The sequence below is a fragment of the Microcaecilia unicolor genome, chromosome 2 (genome assembly GCF_901765095.1).
Source record: "Microcaecilia unicolor chromosome 2, aMicUni1.1, whole genome shotgun sequence".
NCBI classification, from domain to species: domain Eukaryota; kingdom Metazoa; phylum Chordata; class Amphibia; order Gymnophiona; family Siphonopidae; genus Microcaecilia; species Microcaecilia unicolor.
In genome coordinates, this window is record NC_044032.1 from 150,832,154 (window position 1) to 150,854,424 (window position 22,271).

The 22,271-nt window shown below is 41.2% G+C and overlaps 1 protein-coding gene across 1 annotated transcript; it reads left to right on the top strand.

Annotated features, from left to right (window-relative positions):
• Positions 1-5,638: 5,638 nt before the first annotated feature.
• On the top strand, positions 5,639-21,420 carry RFESD (Rieske Fe-S domain containing). The gene is made up of 4 exons (XM_030192319.1): positions 5,639-5,724; positions 19,940-20,117; positions 20,205-20,239; positions 21,113-21,420. The coding sequence occupies exons 2-4, from the start codon at positions 19,940-19,942 to the stop codon at positions 21,380-21,382; spliced, it is 483 nt and encodes a 160-aa protein (XP_030048179.1). The 5' UTR covers positions 5,639-5,724; the 3' UTR covers positions 21,383-21,420.
• The last annotated feature ends 851 nt before the right edge of the window (positions 21,421-22,271 follow it).

Consider the following 22,271-nt stretch of genomic DNA (forward strand, 5'->3'; position numbering starts at 1 on the left):
ACAGAATGTTTTTTAGTTCATTAATCTGATGATGGAGGTGATTTTGTATGTATTTACTCAGAATAAAGGTATATACACGTACATGTCAAAATGCCATCTAAGTGCTACTCTATAAATATGTGTATACCTTGGCAGGTCCTTTTACTAAGTTACGGTAAAGGGGGGCCTGTGCTAACATCAGAGTGTGTTTTTGACATGCGCTGAGGCCCCCTTTTACTGCAGTGGGTAGAAGGCTGTCTTTTTTGCTGGAAAAGAAATGGTCGTGTGGTAAGTGAACCACTTGCTGCGCAGCAATTTCAAGGTGGAGCATTTACCACCACCCATTGAGGTGGCAGCAAGAGCTCCCGCGCTAACCCAGCAGTAATGCTGCCTAATTACTGACAGGTAAGCACCGTTGCTACAAAAATAGAACCTCACAAACATAGTCCTCTGTAAACGGGTCTTGGTCTACCATGCATCCATCCCCTTTAGCCTTTGTTTCCTGCAGCCCTACCCCCAGCCTTTCGTCTGTGAACACAGAGCAGAAATAATTGTTAAGCAGTTCAGCTTTATCCTTATCCTCTTCCACATATTTCTCTCCTTCAGCTTTGAGCCTCACAATTCTATTATGGCACTTCCTCTTGTCACTTACATATCTGAAAAGGGTCTTATCCCCCAATTTTACTGTATTAGCTATCTTTTCTTCCATTTGCCGCTTCGCTTTCCTGATAGCTTTTCCAGCTTCTCTTCGCGTATTAAGGTAGTCTTTTCTGTCTTCATCTTTCTGAGTCATCTTGTGCGAAGGCTAACCTCCTTTCCCTTATCTTTTCAGCTACTACATTCGAGTACCAGAGCGACCTTCTTTTCCTTTTCCTTTTATGTAATTTTCTAACATAAAAGTTAGTTGCTTTTAATATAGCTCCTTTCAGTCTTGTCCATTGCTGTTCTACATCCTTCAGCTGTTCCCATCCTACTAACTGTTCCTTGAGAAATTCCCCCATCTCAGCAAAGTTAGTTCCTTTGAAATCCAGGACCTTCAATCTTGAATGAGCCCTCGCTCCCATTTTAATATTGAACCACACTATTCGATAATCACTAGATGCTACCATTTTAATATTGAACCACACCATTCGACGATCACTAGATGCCAAACGGTCTCCCACCTTGATGTCAGAAACGTTCTCCATTCGCAAGCACCAGGTCCAGAATAGCTCCATCCCACATCAGTTCCATTACCCACTTCCTGTAGGGAATTCAAGATTTCTTTGCTTGTAGATGACCCCACAGCAGGGACACCTCAATCAACATCCGGCATATTGAAGTCACCTATTAGTAGTACTTCCCCTTTCCTAGCTATCTTCTGGATGACTTCAATTAAGTCCCTGTCCATTTCCTCCTACTGTGAGGGTGACCTGTATATTACTCCGATATTGATACATTTCCCTTTTCCTCTTTCCAGTTTAACCCACAGCGCTTCTTCCGTACCCGTGTCCTACAGTTCCATCACTTTGATATCATTCTTAGCATATAATGCCACTCCTCCACCCTTTTTTCCTACTCTGACCTTCCTGTGCAGCAAGAACCAAGGAGCTGAGCTGGAGAGCCAAGCAGGAACCAAAGTGGAGCAGGAAGGCCAAATAACTAAAGGTTCCAGTGGACATATAGGAGGCTTTTGTACCAGCAGAGGTGTGTCCCTCCATGCACCTGTACTGTAAGGAATACACTAGACCAGCATAGTCCATCCTTTCCACATAGCAACATAATATAGGGAGTCTTTTACTAAGGTGCGCTAGCATTTGTAGCACACACTAAAAATTAGTGTGTGCTAAACGCTAAGATGCCCATTATATTTCTATGGGCATCTTTAATGTTTAGTGCAAGCTAATGTTTGGTGTGTTCTAAAAACACTAGCACATCTTAGTAAAAGGGGCCCATAATAACATAGTAGATGACAGCAGATGGAGACTTGTACAGTCCATCCAGTCTGTCCAACAAGATAATGAGGGATTAAGAAGAAACAGCGTATTTTAAGCCTGTAAAATGTATTGATTGATTGATTATGTTCTGAAGTGTATTTCTCCTATTTGGCCAGCAGGTGGTGTTTCTTTGCTGTAAAACTGTTACAGAGATGAGTGTTGTCTTTAGTTTGACACAAGCAGGAAGCAAGAAGCATGTATATTTGAAATCTTTTTGATTGGGCTCTGATTGGCCTGGAGTTTGAAAAATTACCCAGTAGTGCTGGCTGTTGCTTCATTCTTAGCCCAGGAGTAGAGACAGATCTGTTTGCTAAGACTCTGTAACAGTTATATATCCTGACCGTCCCAGGTACTGTGTAGACAGTATATAGACGATTAGTTAGTGTTATAATTGATCCATATTTCAGTTACCTGTTATTGTTTGCTATTTGCACATTTTTTTGTCAACTGTTCCAAGTTCTGAGAATAAACACATTTGTTTGTTCGTTCTGCCTGTCTGGACTGATAAAGAACCCTGGTGGTTTGTGTGTTGGGTCTGTGAGTGTTTTCTGGGAACTGTGGGACCACTGGAACTGTGGCCCCAGTAACCTACAAATCACTGGGGATAATTTGAGAGCAGGAGACTCGCCCAGAAGCGGTTGTGACCCAGTCGGTGGGAGGAGGGTGCTAGTACAGAGCATGAGCAGCAGGTGCAGGCAGACCTGAGCTGTTCTGGGGATAGACCCTCTAAGTGGCCACAGGGTAACTCCAGGCGGGTGGCTAGGTGTTTCATGACAGGGATCATATTGCAATTTTTTTCTCATTCACAGGCACTGATGAGTAATTTTTGGAAAGATAAGTAAAACAACCAAAAATGTGCATGTTTGCTTAATTTTATAAAATAAACTAGTTTTCCAACCTTGTGTGTCTGTATATTTTGTTATGGGGGGGAGGGTTGTTAGAGGAGGGATAAGGGATTTTAAGTGCCAGCCCAAGGAGGAAATCTCAGAGATTAAGGAAAGGAGAAGGCCAGCACCTTTTAAATGTATGCCTTAACTGAAAAACATTATAACCAATACAAAAAAAATTACTGAAAAATGTAAACTTGTTAGTGTTACTTAGCAAATTGTGAAATAGTATATATCTGTCTAGGGTATTAAAAAAAAAACCACCAACAACAAATTCCAATTTATTTTAGCTTTAGTGAAGCTAGCAGAAAATATAAGAGAGAAGTGGGTTTTGAAATGCCAGCCGCTCTACCTTCCTAAAGTAACAACTGATAAAGAAATCACATTGGTCCCTGGAAACAGAGTTAGTATTTTTAGATACTTATCATTCAACTGTACCTGTAGAGATTACAGTAATGAGTAAGTTATAGAGGAATAGTTTTTATATGGATCTTTTCTGTTTGTTTTCCTAGTTGGATTATTCAGCTTGCCAGTCTTGCTTGCACACTGTCACATTTCTTTGTGAGTTTTGTTGTGAAAGAAACTTTCAGGTCACTAGAACCGATAGAATTTGATGAAATATCCTCTTCTAAAAACAACTGAAACATACATTTATTTGAAGGATTTATATCCCACTTAAAACATCCAAAGATATGACTACTATAAAGAAGTATGAGCCAAGCTGGTCAGAGATTGTGATGGCCGAGTGAACCCCACGCTACAGGAGCATGTGAGCAGGGTATGCCTCTGAGCGGGAAGGTGTGGAAAGAGAGAGAAGGCTTGGGTTCATGTAAGGATGTTAGATTGAGAACAGGTGCATGAGTCTGTCTGGCCCATTGTGGAGTAATAAACTCTCTGTATTTTGTACTTATTTTTCTATACTGTTCTACACAAAACAGTAATACATGGCCAAATCACAGTGAGGATATGCTGTTTCTTGATGGGTTCGTTTTAACTGTTGTTGTAATCTGCCTTAGGAAGCCTGGTGTAATTAACATGGACTATATTGAAATTAAATGGAAGTAAAATTAAACTGTTCTTTCAGAGGCACATGGAATCACATCTCCACTTCATCTCTTTTGTAGAGGTTTACATTTTACATACACATGGATTTTTCTGTTTTCAGCATGTTTCAGGGATAAGTGGTTTTAAAAGTCAAATTAATAAAAATAAATATTTGGTTTCATGCAGATTTCTCATTTGTTGAAACAAAAAATGGCCTATAATGCAGTCCATTTATTTTATTTATTTAGATTTTGTTCACACCTTTTTCAGTAGTAGCTCAAGGTGAGTTACATTCAGGTACTCTGGATATTTCTCTGTCCCAGGAGGGCTCACAATCTAAGTTTGTACCCAAGGCAATAGAGAGTTAAGTGACTTGCCCAAGATCACAAGGAGCAGCAGTGGGATTTGTTTGTTTTTCTGATATTTTGTTCATGTGATTACATATTGTGCCAAAACTGAAAACTCTTTTTATTCTTTCTGGAGGATAATAACATTATGGGAGCAAGTTGGTGGATATGTCTGAAACATTTCCAATATCGAGATAAGCATATATATCCAACTTGTCATTTAAAAGTCTGGCCTTTAATGATGCCACATGTTTCATAAATCAAAGTACAGACACCTATTCAAACATTATCATATGCATGCACCAGAACAGGCATCCATACACACACTGGAAAAGTAAATAACGTCTACAGAGTACATCTAAAAGTTAATTTTTATTTTCTCATTTCCAGCTTTCAGGATTCCAGACAGCAGATGTACAGATCAGTAGGACCCAGAGCAGTCTAAAACAAGTAAAAACAAAAACCAACCGACAACACAGTTTATACCTAACTGTTCAGCCACCCTTAGGATTCACCTTTGGGTTTAAAAAGCAAAACTATGTGCATGTGAGGACTGGATAAATGAATTAAAGCAAAGTTTAAAGCAAATGTCCTGGTTTTAAATGTACATCCCAAAGCAGTGTGGGACTTGTAATCCATGATTCTATCCATTGAAATCAGTGCTGTAGGTACCATAATGCACCAGGATGAGGTTGACAGAAATCCAGGACTGGCCAGTCTCCCTCCTGGAATGGGTATCTTGGCAGCTCTGCTTAATCCTCCATTGCCTCGGGTACAAACTTAGATTGTGAGCCCTTCTGGGACAGAGAAATATCCAGAGTACCTGAATGTAACTCACCTTGAGCTACTACTGAAAAGGGTGTAAAAGGAGCAAGTTCCCACCTGCCATCTTTTTCTTTTCATCTAGGCACAGGAAAACAAAGATTTTAAATGCTCCCAGCTTTCAAAATAATGCATAAGTAAATAAATAGAAACTCGGAATGTTGAGCACCTGATTCTCATGGTATCTGTTTTAGTGGCCCTTTACCAGGAGAAAAAAAAAAAAATCTCTGCATGAATATAACATGTGCTACTGTGTCCCTGTAGCCAGCTCCTCCAAATTACGATTTACAACAAATTACTACTCTACACATATGAAAAGTTATTCTGTTATTATACATCCTCTGTGTAGATCCGTATGTTGCAGAAGCCGGCATGTTTGAAAATATAAGTAGGATCAAATAAAAATGCTACCGGAAATAAAGTCAGAATGGATCATGCAGCAGCTCATAGGTTTGTTTGCTCTTTGGTTTGAGTGTACTGGGATGACGACCGTGCGGGGGAGGCGAAAGAAATTACCCTAATTGGCTTTAACCTTTTGACGTCATCCCGTCTCCTGTTATCGTGCACCCTCTTTCCTTGCGCTCGCTCAGTCATATTCTGCATCTTGACATGGTTGTACGCCTGCTGTGCTGGGAGAGGGAGTGTGCCTGAGCAAAGCAGTGAGAGGAGGTGAGGTCTAGCCGGGAAGACGTGACTTTCGGGCTGTGTTGTATTTTAGGGGAGGTTTGTGTGCGTCCGGAGGGTAGATAGAAGGCAGGAGACGTGGCATTGATTGCAGGTATTTTGAGCCGGCTGCAGTGCTTGAGGATCGTCGGTTTGCAGGAGATTGAAACGCGTTGGATGATACCCTAAGAGGCTCCAGAAGTTGTGTGGTTTATAAGTTGTTGTACCAGTACGCACGTTGCTGTAGTCCTACGCCAATTTACTTTGTTATGTGACGCTCAATTGTTTTGAGACAGAATTTGGAATAAGAAGAAATCTACTTTCATCATGCCTGCCTGCCCGCTCTGTGCTGTGTGAGAGAAGCATCTTTTCCACGATTCAGATTTAGTTGTCAGGCTTGGATTCAAATAAATGCAGTAAATAATGCCGAGTATACGTGGTGATATTTATAGCCAGTGGTTATCGAAAACCATACAGATCTGGGTTTCAGGCTTTTAGCAAAGCACATCCATGAATGAATGGGTTCTCATTAAAAAAAAATTCATATGTTGGTTATGCTGAAAATCAAACCCGTTCTAGTTGTCAAGCTTTAGTGTTCTCAGTTTAGAGAGCTTAGCATTCATTGTTGATATAAGTTTTATTTTTATAAAAGTTCTTTTGGTTCGGACTAGATCAGCTTACCATTTTTTTTTTCTTGTTCCTGATAGCGCTTTAAATGTTTAGTAGTGCTTAGAGCAAGGGGCCGGGCTGACCACCGGGGAAGCTAGGGTTCAAATCCCACATATAAGAAGAATAAATGCTATACTATATCATTGGTTCAATGAGGATTACAATCCAAGAATAAACCTAGCGGAATTAATTCCAACAGATAATTGCACAACATAGTATCCTACCTTAATACATCAAGCATTGACATAATCAACCCTCATGACATAACACATTTCTGAAATAAAAAGTTGAAAAACTTTCTAAAAAATTTTTTTACAGTTTGTAATAGACCACAAATCAATTGGAAGAATTTTCCAAAATGTCACTGTGTGAAATGAAAAAGAAGATTAAAATAGGAAAGAGAATGTCATCCCTTTGGGACTTGGGAAAGGAAATAGACCGTTTGACTCAGTGACCAAACCTTTGCTAAGGTAGGAAACTCAAATAAAGCGCAGCCATGCAAAATCTTAAAACAAAATACAGTAAAACTTAAATGTTACCCTGGCCTCCACCGGAAGCCAATGAAGATGTAATTAAAAAAATGAAACATGATCAAATTTAGTTAACGAATAACCGAACTGCTGTATTTTGTATCATCTGGAGTTTTTTAAGAATACTTTTTTGAACAGTTTAGATAAACAACATTGCAATAATCAGTCTGAGACAGCAGAAGTGACTGAACCAACTGTCTTAAAAGAACAGTATCAAAAAATGTACAATTTTGGGCAAGTTATATCCTCCATTGCGTCAATTGCAAACTTAGGGCCCCTATTTACTAAACTGTATTAAGCTAACAGGTGGTGTTTGCCAATAATGAAGGTTAAATTATGAGGTGTGAAGAATAACTCAGCATCTTGAAGTATTTAACTTGTATCAGGAACACACCCTTATTTAGCAGTCTGACCCCCTAGCACTAGGGGGCCGAGTCCATCATTTTGACTGAGAGAGCTGTTGGGGCAGGAGTGTCCTGGGATCACTCCTGTCCCTCATTACCCACTGGAGAGACTCCAGTAGATGCTGGTTGACAGATAGGAACATCTGTATTTGAAAAATGATCGAAGGAGCTAGCTTTGGGGACTGCTGTTTATTTTTTTAGGGTATTTTTCTGTCATTGGCCTGGTGCTTTTAAAAGATAGCAGGCCTGTCTCAGGACCTGCTGTCTTTGCATTGCTGCATCTAGGAATATGTGGTTTCTGGCTGAAGCAATGCAAAAAGATTAATGTACAGGGACGGTACTGAGGTACCATAGATGTAGTGAATCCTGTAGTAGCGTTTTGTATGGTAAAAATCTAAGGGACGCTTTTACTAAACTCCTGTAAACATGACCTTAGCCTGTGGTAATATGTGAGATTTCTGCGTGTTAAGGCCATTTCTACTGAGGCCTTAAAATTGCTATTTTTCAGGGTTTTTTCAGGTCTGTCATTAATATTAGCACATGGCAACTGACAGAAAATAATGCAATAACATTTACTGCCTCCTGTTTAGGAGGTGCTAAGGGCTCCTGCATTGACATGCAGTTAGTGTGCAGTAATTGGTTTAGGCTTCATACCCATTCTCTGCCCATGACACACCCTTTCCAAAGGGAAAAAAAAAGTATGTGATGCACTAATGGCAAAACTAATGCAGGGCACTTTAATGCATCCTGTGTTAGGCCATTTTTACCTCATTAAGCATGCATTAGCACTTAACACTGCTTTGTAAAAGGGCCTCTAAGTTTTGTAATAGAAGGTTAAGGTGTGCTAGCGTTTCTAGCGCATGCTAAAAATTAGCGTCCGCAAACCGTGGAGATGCCCATAGGAATACTATAGGCATCTACTCAGAGCGCTAATGTGCCTCTAACATGGCACAGGGGCGTAGCCAGACTTCGGCGGGAGGGGGGTCCAGAGCCCGAGGTGAGGGGGACACATTTTAGCTGCTGCTGCTACCACCAACTTTGACCCTCCCCTGCTGACGACCCTCTCGACTCCCGCTGCCGCCACCATCTCGTACCTTTGCTGGCGGGGGACCCCAACCCCCGCCAGCCGAGGTCCTCTTCTTCTGGCGCAAGGCTTTGTTCTGTTTCTGTGAGTCTGATGTCCTGCGTCAGACTCACAGAAACAGAACGAAGCCTTGCACCGGAAGAAGAGGACCTCGGCTGGCGGGGGTTGGGGTCCCCCGCCAGCAAAGGTAGGCGGGCGGGGGAGGGTTGGCGGCAGGAGGGGTGGTCGAGAGGGTCGTCGGCAAGGGGGTCCAGGGCCAAATCTACGGAGGCCCAGGCCCCCGTGGCCCCACGTAGCTACGCCACTGACAGAGCCCTAAGTGATATGGCCACAGGATGTGTTAGTATTTATTTATTAATTTGATACACAACCTTATCAGAAACACTGCCAAAATGGTGTATAAAACATAAGCCATAATAAAAATATGAGCATATAACACACGGTTTGCATTTAAAGGTTGTCAAATTGTTTTGTTTTGAGGAAAAATACTTTTCGTAAAGTCTTTATTTTGCAGGGATGAGAGTGAGATACTAATTATATGGCGTTTTCCTTAAGCAAAATTCAGTTGCATAAAATTAGAATTGCAGTGTAGCCTCTCATAGTAACATAGTAAATGATAGCAGATAAAGACCAACTCGGTCCTTCCAGTCTGCCCAGCAAGGCAGCCAGATGTGCACCAGCCGCTCCTTACAGGTCAAATTCCTTGAAGATTGAATACTGCCATCACAAACGAGCAGCTTACAATTAGGCAGTTAATATTTGATACAATCTTAGGAAGAGTGGTCTTATAACTTTGGGTGCAGCATAGTCTCATTTTCATCCCCTTTCTCCTCTGAGATACATTCATAGCATATAGATGAATGTGATATAAAATGTGCATTCTTTTTTATCATCTGTCCTTGCTATTTTTGGGTCAAAGACCACAGAACTCTGTCCAGCACTGGCTGTAATTCCTAATTGCTGGAGTTGTCATTGAAGCCCCCCAGCACATCCAAATTTATCTCTGCATAATCAGGATCAGGACACAGACCATAAAAGTTGCTTTGTTTTACCATATTTGGGACTCAGTCTATAGTTGTCAGTCTAGCACTGGCCTTACTTCCTAATTACTGAATTGCTGTCTAAACACCACTAAGTTTTTGTTTTTGTTTTGATTCCATCCTTTTTCCTTTCCATGTAGGGATACTTTATTTATTCTCTGCACTTTGAATACTGTCACTGTTTTTTTTTTCTCCACCATCTCCCCTGGGAGGGCGTTCCAGGCATCTGCCACCCTCTGCTTGAAAAAGTATTTCCTGAAGTTACTCCTAAATTGACCACCCTGTAATCTCAATTCTGCAAGGACAAGCAGGACAGCATATTCTCACAGATAGGTGATGTTATCTGACAGAGCCCAGTGCGGAGTCTTCTCAGCTACTTTTCAGAACTGTTTAGAAGGCCACACTGTGCAGGCATGTGTGACTTCTGCCGCTGCTGCTTTTTTTACCTGTTGCCTTTGTGGCTTCTCTTTCTTTGTAATAGGACTGCATTTCGATTTAAAATGTTAGTTGCATAATTAAAGTATATAAGTAATGCCACACTGGGAAAAGACCAAGGGTCCATCGAGCCCAGCATCCTGTCCACGACAGCGGCCAATTCAGGCCAAGGGCACCTGGCAAGCTTCCCAAACGTACAAACATTCTATACATGTTATTCCTGGAATTGTGGATTTTTCCCAAGTCCATTTAGTAGTGGTTTATGGACTTCCTTTAGGAAACCGTGTAACCCCTTTTTTTAAACTCTGCCAAGCTAACCGCCTTCATCACATTCTCCGGCAATGAATTCCAGAGTTTAATTATGCATTGGGTGAAGAAATATTTTCTCCGATTTGTCTTAAATTTACTACACTGTAATTTCATCGCATGCCCCCTGGTCCTAGTATTTTTGGAAAGCGTGAACAGACGCTTCACATCCACCTGTTCCACTCCACTCATTATTTTATATACCTCTATCACGTCTCCCCTCAGCCGTCTCTTCTCCAAGCTGAAAAGCCCTAGCCTCCTTAGTCTTTCTTCATAGGGAAGTTGTCCCATCCCCGCTATCATTTTAGTCGCCCTTCGCTGCACTTTTTCCAATTCTACTATATCTTTCTTGAGATGCGGCGACCAGAATTGAACACAATACTCAAGGTGCAGTCGCACCATGGAGCGATACAATGGCATTATAACATCCTCACACATGTTTTCCATACCTTTCCTAATAATACCCAACATTTTATTCGCTTTCCTAGCCGCAGCAGCACACTGAGCAGAAGGTTTCAGTGTATTATCGACGACACCCAGATTCCGTAACTCCTAACGTGGAACCTTGCATGACGTAGCCATAATTCGGGTTCTTTTTTTCCCAGGTATGTTATTTTTTTCCCCCATTGCATCTCTTTTTGACTCTGGGTAAGTCACTTAGCCCTCCATTGCCCAGAGTCAGAAGGAACTGGATTGGGGGGAACAACATACCTTTTAATTGCATGATTAATCACAATTACAAATTTTCATCAAAATGCAGCTTGTAAAAATTAATGAAAGGATAAATACAAAATGCAAATTGAAAAATTACAAATTAAAGAATGTAAAACAGCATGCAGAATAGCTATAAACAGCTTTAGTTTTCACAGCCTAGCAGTATGAATCTTGCTGTCTTTGGGGGGGGGGGGGGGGGTTTACTAAGCTGTGGTAGCATTTTTAGCACATTCTTATTAGCACGCGCTAAACGCTAGAGATTTCCATAGGAATATCTGGGTGTGTCTAGCGTTTAGCACGTGCTAATCAGCACACGCTAAAAACGCCACCACGGCTTAGTGAAAGACCCCCTTGGTTTCTTACGAGGCTCAAGAGCATTGCTATCAAACTCATTACAAAATTTTCGTTGGTGGGAGAAGTGGGATTTGAACTGTGGCTTTACCAGGCTGCTACTTTAACCACTAGGCTACTTGTCCATTCCACACTGATCCAAATCATTTATTTGCAGTAGTGATTCTAATTTAGGGTCAACATATATAAGTTATGCAGAAAGAAACCAGTGTATGGTCCTTGAAGATACTAGGTTGATCCTGTACTACTACCACATCAAACACGCATTAATCATAGCAAACGTTTGGTAGATTGCAGGACAGAAGCATCTTGCACTTGTTTGATCTTCCATTATAATAGATAAGGCATGTAGTAGGGAGAATAGTGTATGTATGCAGCAGCAGACCCAGCATATCTGCATTTTAAAGGTTTAGCCTGGCTGCCAGCTTCTATCCTTTCTGTGTGTGATAAGATTTGCCCAGACTTTGCTGGTTTATCTTACTAAGTCTTGCTTTGTTGGAGGGAAGGGGGAGGGGGAAAGGAAGATGCACTTACTGGGGCAGAGAGCATTCTGCTTGTCCAAAGGACCCCTTACTAACATCAGTTCATTATTTTGCGTTTTTAATATATATTTTTTAAATTTTTTATATACCGCCTGCAAGTTCAAAAGCTATTTGAAGTGGCGTACATTCATGTACAGTAGATATTTTCCTGTTTCTGAAGGAATATCTAGAAGAGCTCTGACAAATACACCTATATTTACTATCATTACCTGTTACCCCATCCAACCCCCCCCCCCCCCCCCCATGCCCCAAAATCTCAATGGCATCAGCATTCAACTTCCCCGCTCCTTGTACACCCTGGCTTCATACCAAAGTCTTTCTGATGCATAGTGGAAGGCAAGAGCGATCCCCAGTTACTTTTGGGCTCCTGGGTTCAAAATAGTATCTCACCACTAGCAGTAGTACCATAACACTACTGCTAGAGGGTCATAAGCACCATATAAACCCAAATACCTGTCAGGAGTGACTGGAGATTGCTTCTTTCCCCTAGTAGACACCACAGAGACCTCTGGCAAGAGCCAGGAGGTATCCGGAGGTGGGAATTTGGGTAGCCATGTTGGGGGAAGTTTTGAACCTTATGGAGGAGTGTGGTTAGATACTGATGATGTCTGGGATGGAGTATTCTATCCAGGGCAGGATTAAAGCATTGGCAAACTAGGCATAGGCCTATGGCCTAAATATTTATGGGATGTCCTCTAAGATATGTCATTTAATGGCTTCTAAGGCAGATTTTTGCCCTGGTAAGTCACTTGCTGGCAGAAAGAAGAACTGGGGGTGTGGACAGAGCCACTGCTGCTGTCTATTCTTTGCATCCCCTGTGCATTGTCCTCTGGTCAGCAGGAGGAATCTGCAAGTAGCGCTTTTTACCTGCTGCTAGCTTCCTCTATTGGTTTTCCTCATGTGGGGCTCCATTTTATGGGAGCTGAAAAAAAGTAAGGGTCTTCAATACCCTTGTTCTTATTCTAGCATGGATATGTAAAAGTTATAAAATAAACAATTGGAAACCTGCAAGACTTCACAGAGAGGTTGACCCTCCTTACCCCACCCCCTGGTAAATTTCCTACATATGTGTCCATACATAAACATACATAAACACATAAAATCACAGCACCCTGCAACATATAACCAATGATCGTACTGGATAATTTATAGTCTTCACCTCTTTTGACCCTCCTACCTGACCCAACCTACCTCAAATGATCACAATATTACTCGGTATCTGTTATTAACCGAATTGGCAACAGCCTCTACGGTACTATGTAAGCCACATTGAGCCTGCAAATAGGTGGGAAAATGTGGGGTACAAATGTAACAAATAAAAAATAAATAAATTGCTGCTATTATATGGATATGCAATTGCCAGAAGATGAAGGAAACCAGTGGAACGTTACTCAGCTGGTGTGTGTGAGTGTGATGAGTTGCTGGTTATTAGGATGAAGGGGAAGAAAGAGAGAATAAAACTGTGACGATGGGTACATCTATGCCTAAAGTGACTAGCCCACTTGATAAACATCTAACACCATCTGTTTAACAAGGTTACTCCTTTAACTTCTACTTAAGAGGGTGTTTCTGTGAGTCCTCTTGCCAGAACTCCACCTTTCCAGCTAATATCGCTGATGAAAGTTTTGTCCCAGGAAGGAGAATTCCAAGAACAGGGGACTCTCTTGATGAGACAGCAATTTTTTTTTGTTCCTAAAGAAGTATTATTTCCCTCTGGTACTTCAATGCCTGATACTGATGTTACTCTTAAAGATATATGGACAGTTGTGACTCGCTCTGAAGCTTTATTGAAAGTTGTAGTTCCTTGGCTCTGCTCTTCCACGTCAGATATAATTCTTAAATTTACAGAAATAGATACTAAAATGGATTAGTTTTCTTCTGTAATACATAATGTGGAAAATAAGATACCTATTTAGAATACTAGTGCTTCAGCTATAAAAGCTATCTTCATTGTAGATTTAGAGCCTGAGGATAATGCCTTAAGAAATAGAAATCTTTGTTTCCTTAATTTTCCTATTACTTATCTTCAAAAATTTTGGTTAGGAAATATTTTTATTTTTTTTATAGAATTTTATAATACATAATATTCAATCTTGAATAATACACAATATATGCAAATCTTCATCATGAATAAAGTAGTGGTTAGGAAATATTTTTAAGGAAATCCTTTATTTGCCTAACTCTGGAACAATTTCTTTGGTTAAGTGTTACTATATTTCTAATAAGGATGTCGAGGGTGACCATCAGGATGCATTGGAGGAAATCGGATCTTCAGAGAGTGCTAATTTGTCAGCATTTCTTGAGGATTCTACTGATACCATCTTAGTCAGGTTAACTTTGGTCACCCTTTTGAATACATTTCATAAGTTAGCAGGTCTTTTACAAAGGCGCACTACCGTTTGTAGCACAAACGGAGACATCCATAGGAATATATGGGCGTCTCTAGCATTTAACTCACACTAAAAATACTAGCACGCATTTTTAAAAGGACCCCTTTAGTGATTTTTAAAGAAGCCCATGTTGTTCAGATCTTCCCAGATGTTTCACGGAACACTCAGGCTCAAAGGAAAGCTTTTCTGGCTTTAAAAACTAGGGGCCCTGTTTACTAAGGTGCGTTAGCATTTTTAGTGCACCTACAATTAGCACGCGCACTAACTGTGTAGGCGCCTATAGGGATATTATAGGCGCGTACATGGTTAATGTACGTTAAAAAAAAGCTAATGCGGCTTAGTAAACGGGGCCCTAGGTTGATGGCTTTGGGGGCTCCTTATTTTCTTCTCTTTCTCTTTCAGGCGAAGCAATATATTTTCTTTGATTCTACTCAGAGAAGTTTTTGCAGGAGCATGAGAAGTAATAAAGCTGGTTTGAGATTATGGAGTTATTAATAGTTATTAAGCCCAGATTGGAAAGAAATTATTTTCTTATTGTTTGTCTAACATTATCTCGCACCTTTTCTTTTTAGCTGCTTTTTATTTAGGGTTTTCCCTCCTCTCGTAATGTGGGCTATTTGAGAATTGCTTTACTTATTTTTGTAATTTTTTTTTTCTTTTGTAAAATGTTCTTCTCATGTTTTCTTTGTTATTATTGGGCAATGTATAATTTCTAAAAGTAAATAATAAAAAAAAATTAGGCACTAGGGTACTGCATTCTAAACGTGAATCCACTAGCAATTACACACATCATTAGGTGCGGCTGAGTACACTATTAACACACACATATATACCAGCCATTGACATGGTGTACTCAGCCACACCTAATGATGTGTGTTAATTGCCACTAATTTGCAGTTATGCATAACTGCACTTAGTCGCGATTCTAGAAACAGTGCACAAAGCTATGGTACATAACTGCATGTGGGCCTGCCTAGCACTTAGGTACATTATTCTAGAATCTTAGTAACTAAGTGCTAGGCAGGCCCCCATGCAGTTATGTGCCATAGCTTTGTGCACTGTTTCTAGAATCGCGACTAAGTGCAGTTATGCATAACTGCAAATTAGTGGCAATTAACTCCAATGTTTGCCATTATTGTTAGTGCCTCTTAGCTTGTAATAATATACATATCTGCCGGTATAACTTGTGCACATAATTGCATGCAAGATTATAGAATTAGGTAGGTTTTAGTGTATGTCAGAAATGTAAAAGTCTTTGTTAATTTTGATTATGGGCATCTGGCCATGTGTTTGGCTGTTGAGCAGCCCATCCATCTGTCATCCATAAAATCAATATGAGTGATGGTAAAATCACACACTGTTCCTCCTAAGCTTGTATAAACAGCATTTAGAGTATCAGAATCTTGACACGAACGTACAACAGGTTATTGAGCCTCTTATGGGACATCCCATTTCAAGCCCTAACCTAAGGTCACTAATTCTTCAATCATTTACTCTTAGAATGTGCTTACAACTATCTCTTATATTAAATCTCTTTTATTAAATTTAAACTTTTTACAAAAAAATTTTATGTCATAAAACTGTCTCACCGTATCTAGCGATCTGAAAAAAAAAACAGCAGTTTGCTCTAAAGGTTCTGCGGCCACTTTCAAATTCAAAACTGGAAACCACTCGATGCCCACCAACACAGGACCACATTGTGGCAACCTGGCCTATAATAGCGTTTTGGTACTACACTGTACCTGCTTCTGCAGTGCATCTGCACAGCTTGTCAAGATCGCCAAGATTCTTAAAAACAAAAAAAACATTTTTGAAAAGAAGTGAGGAAAGAGTGAGCACCATACATCTTATTACTATAATTAAACATATGATTCAATAGCCCCCCCACCCCCAAGGGGTTTTACCTTTCTTCCAGATTAAACAGGCTTAAGGAAATGACACACTGTGGGACCCCCAACAGTAACTTCCTTAAAATCCCAGTGAACACATCATGACATCAACATAGCACATTGTCAGCATCAAACAGAAACCATCCAATTAGAACCAGTCAGTTTCCCGGTTCAAACCAAAGGTTCCACTGAATTCAATTTAAAAATCCACCTTCGGTCTTTATGCAGTAAAATTGTATCCACGTCTCCCCTTCGATGGGACAATTGCACAACTTCTAAAGCATGAAAATGTAAATGTTCAAAGTCATGTTGGAACTGGAGACAATGTTCAACCAAAGGGGCTGTCATTTTCCAACAGCGCAGTCTGCTGTGATGTTCATCCCTCCGTCATAGCAATTGTCCAAACCATGGTGCTTGAACAGCAGCAACACCCCGGCCCCCTTTTTTTTTTAATATGCAGTTTTATTCTTGAAATCCAATGTATGTTTATACAAGTGGATGCATGCAGAAGGTACTGCTTCAATGTTTTGGTCACCATGTAAGGAATCATTTGAACTGAGAAATATTTTGAATACAAATGGAATAAGAATCCAAATAAGGAAATAAAATTGCATTTATTTATTAAAATTCTATACTGACAATCATTAGCAGTTTACATGCCAACACTGATAGTGTAAAAATACAAACAGTAAAATTCATAAAACCAATCATAAATACAAAATAATTGTTAAAAATACTTCTTGCAGTTCTAAAATGGCTAATTCTGTACAGCATAAACACATTGAAATAAAGATGTCTTCATTTTTCCCCCTAACTTGCTTCCAATCATTTTCTGCTGTGATGTCCATCGTAAAGGATTTCCCAGTGAGCCACTGTGATTATATCCACTGAGAATGGGAAACAGAGAAGTGGTGCCATCACAATGCTATATACCAGCTACCCGCTGTTCTCTAAAAATGGTACCCAAATGCAATGGGTCTTCACATGGGTGGAGTTCATTCACAGCATGGGTCGGGCCCACATTTACATGCATAGATTATAGAATCTTATAATCTATTCACATGCTTTAGTGATCTAGGCATGATCATTGACACCAGCTCTAGGATTGGTATAAGCGATCACACCTAGGATAGGGTACATTCTTGGCATTTTACACTGGTATTTTATAAAGAAAAGTAGGTGCCCACTTTTCTTTATATAAAAAAAGGCTACAAGAAGATGCATTGTAGGTCTGTAAAGGGCCAACTACATTTACACAATTATGCTTCCATGCGTGACATGGTCTGTGGCCTCAAGCCAAAGATTGTATTAGGTAGGAGAAGGTGTTTACATAATGAGGAAAAAAAAACATCTAGTTACAAATGAAGATTTATGGGTGGGTGCCTTCTTTTTAGGTACTTCAGTACCATGTGTTGAGAGCCCATTCTATAACGATATCTGGGTAGCCAGACCATCGGCATGCCTCAGTGTATTAACTGCAGTTACACCTGGTGTAATCGTGTTTATGTAAATGTAGCAAGGGTTTGCATAACAGTCTTCTGTAAGTTGTTTGCATAAGCTGCAGCCCTGCCCATGCTCTACACATGTGAAAGTCCCCATGTGTTCACATGCTCTGACTTACACACAGCCTTACACAGAATAGCACTTAGTCACTTCGCAGCTACTTACGTGTGTAAGTGTACCCTTACCCATGAAGGTGTCAGAATCCTATACCCCACCCACATATAGAATTGGCCTTATAATTCCACATCCTAAAAATGGCTGGTCCTGGTTGAGCTGCAGGTTCAAAGAAGCCAGAGAAAATGTCAGGGCCTAAAAATAAATAAAGAATATGCAAGGCTTTGAGACCACAAACATTTGCCTGCCTATTCCAGACACTCCCTGAAGGCATGGTGCACTCTGGGTGATTGGATTGTGGATTTGAGTAGAGAATGACCGGGGGGGGGGGGGGGGGGGGGGGGACAAAGTTTGTTCCTGCCCCCGCGAACTCTGTCCCTATCCACAGAAGCCTCGCTGTTTAACCACACTTAAGATTTACCTTTGGGTTTAAAAAGCAAAATCATGTGCATGTAAGGACTGCATAAACGAATTAAAACAAATGCCCGATTGGTCTGGCAAGCAATAATGAAACAGTAATGAAATATTCATTCGCATAACAAGCAATAATGAGCACTAATTTTTCTAATCATTCTACAACTCCAAGCACATTTAATTCTTTTCTCACTATACAAAACAGGGAGCCACAGAAAAACTGAAATAGAGACCTCCCTCAAGAAAGCCAGACTCTGTAAGCTATGTAAACACTGGTAAAAGAGAAACAGAAATGTATTTTCTCCTGCACTCTGCAAAATACCAACATAGAAAAGACGTACATTTCACAAATCAGGCACATCTCAGTCCTTAAAAAGTATTAAATATATTTCTTTTCTACATTTGCTGTCCAAGCACTTTATTTTTCTAATTGGTCTGGTCCCAGTCTCTTTTCCACTTTCCACGTGTCCGTCTTCTCTAAATTCTTTTCCATGTTGGCGTTTCCATTTCTTCTCTCTCCTCTTGGCTTTGTCCTTTTCTTCACTACATCTGTCTGGCAGTGACCTTTCATTTCATGTCCCCCCACCCCTTATTTGTGTTTATCCCCCTTTCTCTCACCTTAGTGTCTGTTTCACTTCTCATCTACCTATTAGCTTTTACCATTGCTCCCTCTGTCTCTCGCTTACTATCCAGTCTCCTAAACCCCTATCTTTTTTCACTCACTTCCTTAGCCCTCATTCCCATCCTATTAGCCCTCATCTACCCTCCACTGGATCTCATCACCCTATCAGTCCCCAGTGCCATCCATTTTTCTCTCTTTCATTCCTTTGCTTCCAAGGCCCTATACCCCATGCCCTTCCTTCCTCTTCCCCCTTGCAAGGTCGTGTCACTCTCCCTCCCTCCCTCCCTTCTTCCTTCCCTCCAAGGTCCGGTGTCACTTTCCCTCCCTCTCCCCCTCCACAAAGTCTGGTGTTGCTTTCCCTCCATACCACCCCGCCCCCCCCACAAAGTCTGGTGTCGCTTTCACTCCCCCCTCCCCACAAGGTCTTGTGTTGCTTTCCCTCCCTCCCAAGTTCGGTGTCACTCTCCCAATCTTCCTGCCTCCCCCCAAAGGGTCGGTGTCACTCTCCTTCCCTCCATTCCCACAGGGTCTGGTGTTGCTCACGCTCCCACCCCCCCCCCCCCCCCGCCGCTGCCGCCATCGGGTCCTGTATCGCATTCTCCCTCCCCCCCCCCCCCCAGCAAGCTCTGGTGTCACTCCTGCATCTCTCCGCTGTGCTCCCGCTGCAGCCTTACCATCTTTCAGACTGCCGGCAGCGTTAGCAATGTAAGCACGCTGCCTTTGTGCGCCGGGAAGCCTTCTCTCCGCAGTGAGCGGAAACAGGAAGTTGCAATACAGAGAAGGCTTCTGGGCTGCATGAAGGTAGCGTGCTTGCATTGCTAATGCTGCCGGCAGCCCGGAAGATGGTAAGGCTGCAGCAGGAGCACAGCGGAAAGGTGGAGGAGGGAGAGTGTGATACAGGACCAGATGGCGGTGGGGGTGGGGGGGGGCAGGGAGAGCAAGCGAGCAACACCGGACTTGGAAGGGAGGGAGGACGAGAAAAAGGTAGGCGTCTGTTGTACCGCGAGTGCAGGGGTTATTACTGCTCCTGTGGGGCGGGGAAAAAACCTCTTTTTGCACCCGCGGTAAAACTTTGAAAAATTTTCCCCATTCCTGCGGTTTTACCACGATTACCCGCTCCCATGTCATTCTCTAGATTTGAGGATCACAGATCAAGCCTTTATAGTATATTGTGTGCTTTTAAATAGTTAATAGTAGTTTTTTGTGTTTTTCAGATGGACCAAAACTCTCCAGCAGATGGTACTTCCAGAGAGGACAATGATTTACCTGTCCGTGTAGGTAAAATGGAGGATATCAAAAATTCCAGAAGGATGAATGCCACAGTTAATGGCAGAGAAATTGTGGTTTTTTACCATAAAGGAAAGCTTCATGCTATGGACAAGCACTGTTACCGTAAGTTTTGTGCTTGGAAACCACCCTGCTTTTCTAGAGAACACAAATCTCAATCCTTCATTTGTTTCCTCTGATCTTTGTTTGCAGATGCAGGGGGACCTTTGCATCTTGGAGAAATAGAGGTAAATTGCATTTTACATTCAGCTTAGCAGTGTTAGACAGATGATTATTATGGCTATCAGGTGCAATTTTCAAGCCCTACAAGGAGGTTGCCAGCAGATTCTTTTGAAAGGGAAACGCCTCATAGAACTCCTTTATATTTTAGGGCTGGCTGGGATATGCTCGCAGATTTTGAGCTGCTTGTGAACGGATACAAAGTATGCATGGAAATATATGCAGGGATTTTAAAATGAAAGCGCCATGCACAGATTAATTTCCCCTGGCTGGGACATCTATCTGGGCAAGGGTTTGATTACTACTACTATAAATCATCATTACAAATTCCTTTCAAAATTATTGCTGCTATTGGCAGACAGCAGTTGAAATTCTTACTCTGAGGATGGTGTGAATTCAAAATCATTTAACTTATCCTGGAGAAAAGTACCTGTTCTTGCAAAACTGTTTCCCTAAGCTAAAATCTTGGAGAGACTATGGAGTTCACATGGTATTTCCTGATTCACATTATCAGTGCCGCTGGCTGATTGGTATTTGCCCAGAATCAGTTGTCAGTATAAATTTCATTGCTTTCTCTTTTAAGTCAGTTGGCATAAGAATCATATTTCTTCACTTCAGTTGCAATGATATATGTCATGTCAAAGACCCCCAGTTAATCAAGTGCTTTCCTTCAGATATTTGTCAACATTTGCTCATTTCTGACCTGATGAAGGGTTACCTTTGAAAGCTAATAAAAAAAATGTACTGTTAGTCCAATAAAATGGGTATCATCTTTATTTTCTTTTCTATGTTTTGTTTTATTTCTGTTTATTACCAACTTACACAAGAAACCTTCTTTAAACTTGCTGAGTGTTTGTGTGGCTTTTTTTTTTTCTTTACAGGATATTAATGGTCAGGCCTGTATCATTTGCCCATGGCACAAATATAAGATCACTTTGGCAACAGGAGAGGGATTATATCAGGCAATAGATCCTAAACTTCCATCAGCTTTGCCGAAATGGCGCTCAAAAGGTGTGAAGCAGAGGATTCATACAGTAACTGTGAAAAATGGAGACATATATGTGACTCTGTCAGACCCAAGTATTAGTTGTGAATCTGACTATTATGCAGATAAGTACAAAAAGCCTGTACACTCATCTTTAAATAAATGATATTGCATCTTCTGAGCCTCAAAATTGCTGGGATAGTAAAACGGACTTGTACTCATTAACATATAATTTCAAGATGTTTTCCTAATACACAATCTGATGTGCATAAATACCTGCATGCATTCGTTCCTGAACCGGGCTTTTGGTGTTACAGGTATGCTGGGCTGGAAGATGAAACAGAGGTGGTGTTCATACCCACACAATGTTGACACCTAGTGGCCAGATATAGTGTGCATCACACTATTCTGTGACTTGGCTGCAACTCAGGAACCTAGGAGGAGTCAGAAGTAAAAAAAATGGGGAACCATTTCCCATAGGGTAGTTGCACATGAAGGCCTATGTGTATATCCTCCTAGAAGCCATTGAGCTGGAACCCCAGCAAAAGCAGGAGGAAACTGTGGAGCCAAGAATAAATCACAACACATTTAAAAATTGGAACAACAAAAGGTTTTTACCGCTTAACAGTATTTGTAACTGTTTATGGCAAAAGGCAGGTTAAGCTTCGGGCAGCTCCAGTGTTGTAGATTATTTTATTATCTTGTGCTGTGAGTGAGGGTGATGTGCAGCTCAGGAGGCGAGGGGAGGCATATTGTGAGAAATACTTGGGGGTGATGTATGGTTATAACCAAGGCTGCCATCATGTTTGACTGCCTTTATGGTTGGCATGGTGGAGACTTGACAACCAGTATTTAAGCATGGGTGGCAGGGGTGGGCATGGCTCTGGCCACATTGTTGGGCAGACTGAATTAACTGTGTGGTCTTTCTCTGTTGTCATTTACTGTGTAAGGGCAATTGCCATAAACCAGGCCTTGACAAATTTTCTTAGAATTTAGGAGCCAGCCCAAAAGCTTAGGAACCAGCAGCTGAGACTTTCTCAACCCCCTTCTCCTGT

What these genes read in the sequence shown, in the direction of transcription:
- RFESD (XM_030192319.1), top strand. Translation starts at nt 19,940, where the DNA reads ATGGACCAAAACTCTCCAGCAGATGGTACTTCCAGAGAGGACAATGAT. An exon ending in TATGGACAAGCACTGTTACC is followed by an intron (nt 20,118 to 20,204) that starts GTAAGTTTTGTG and finishes CTTTGTTTGCAG; the next exon opens with ATGCAGGGGGACCTTTGCAT. An exon ending in TGCATCTTGGAGAAATAGAG is followed by an intron (nt 20,240 to 21,112) that starts GTAAATTGCATT and finishes TTTTCTTTACAG; the next exon opens with GATATTAATGGTCAGGCCTG.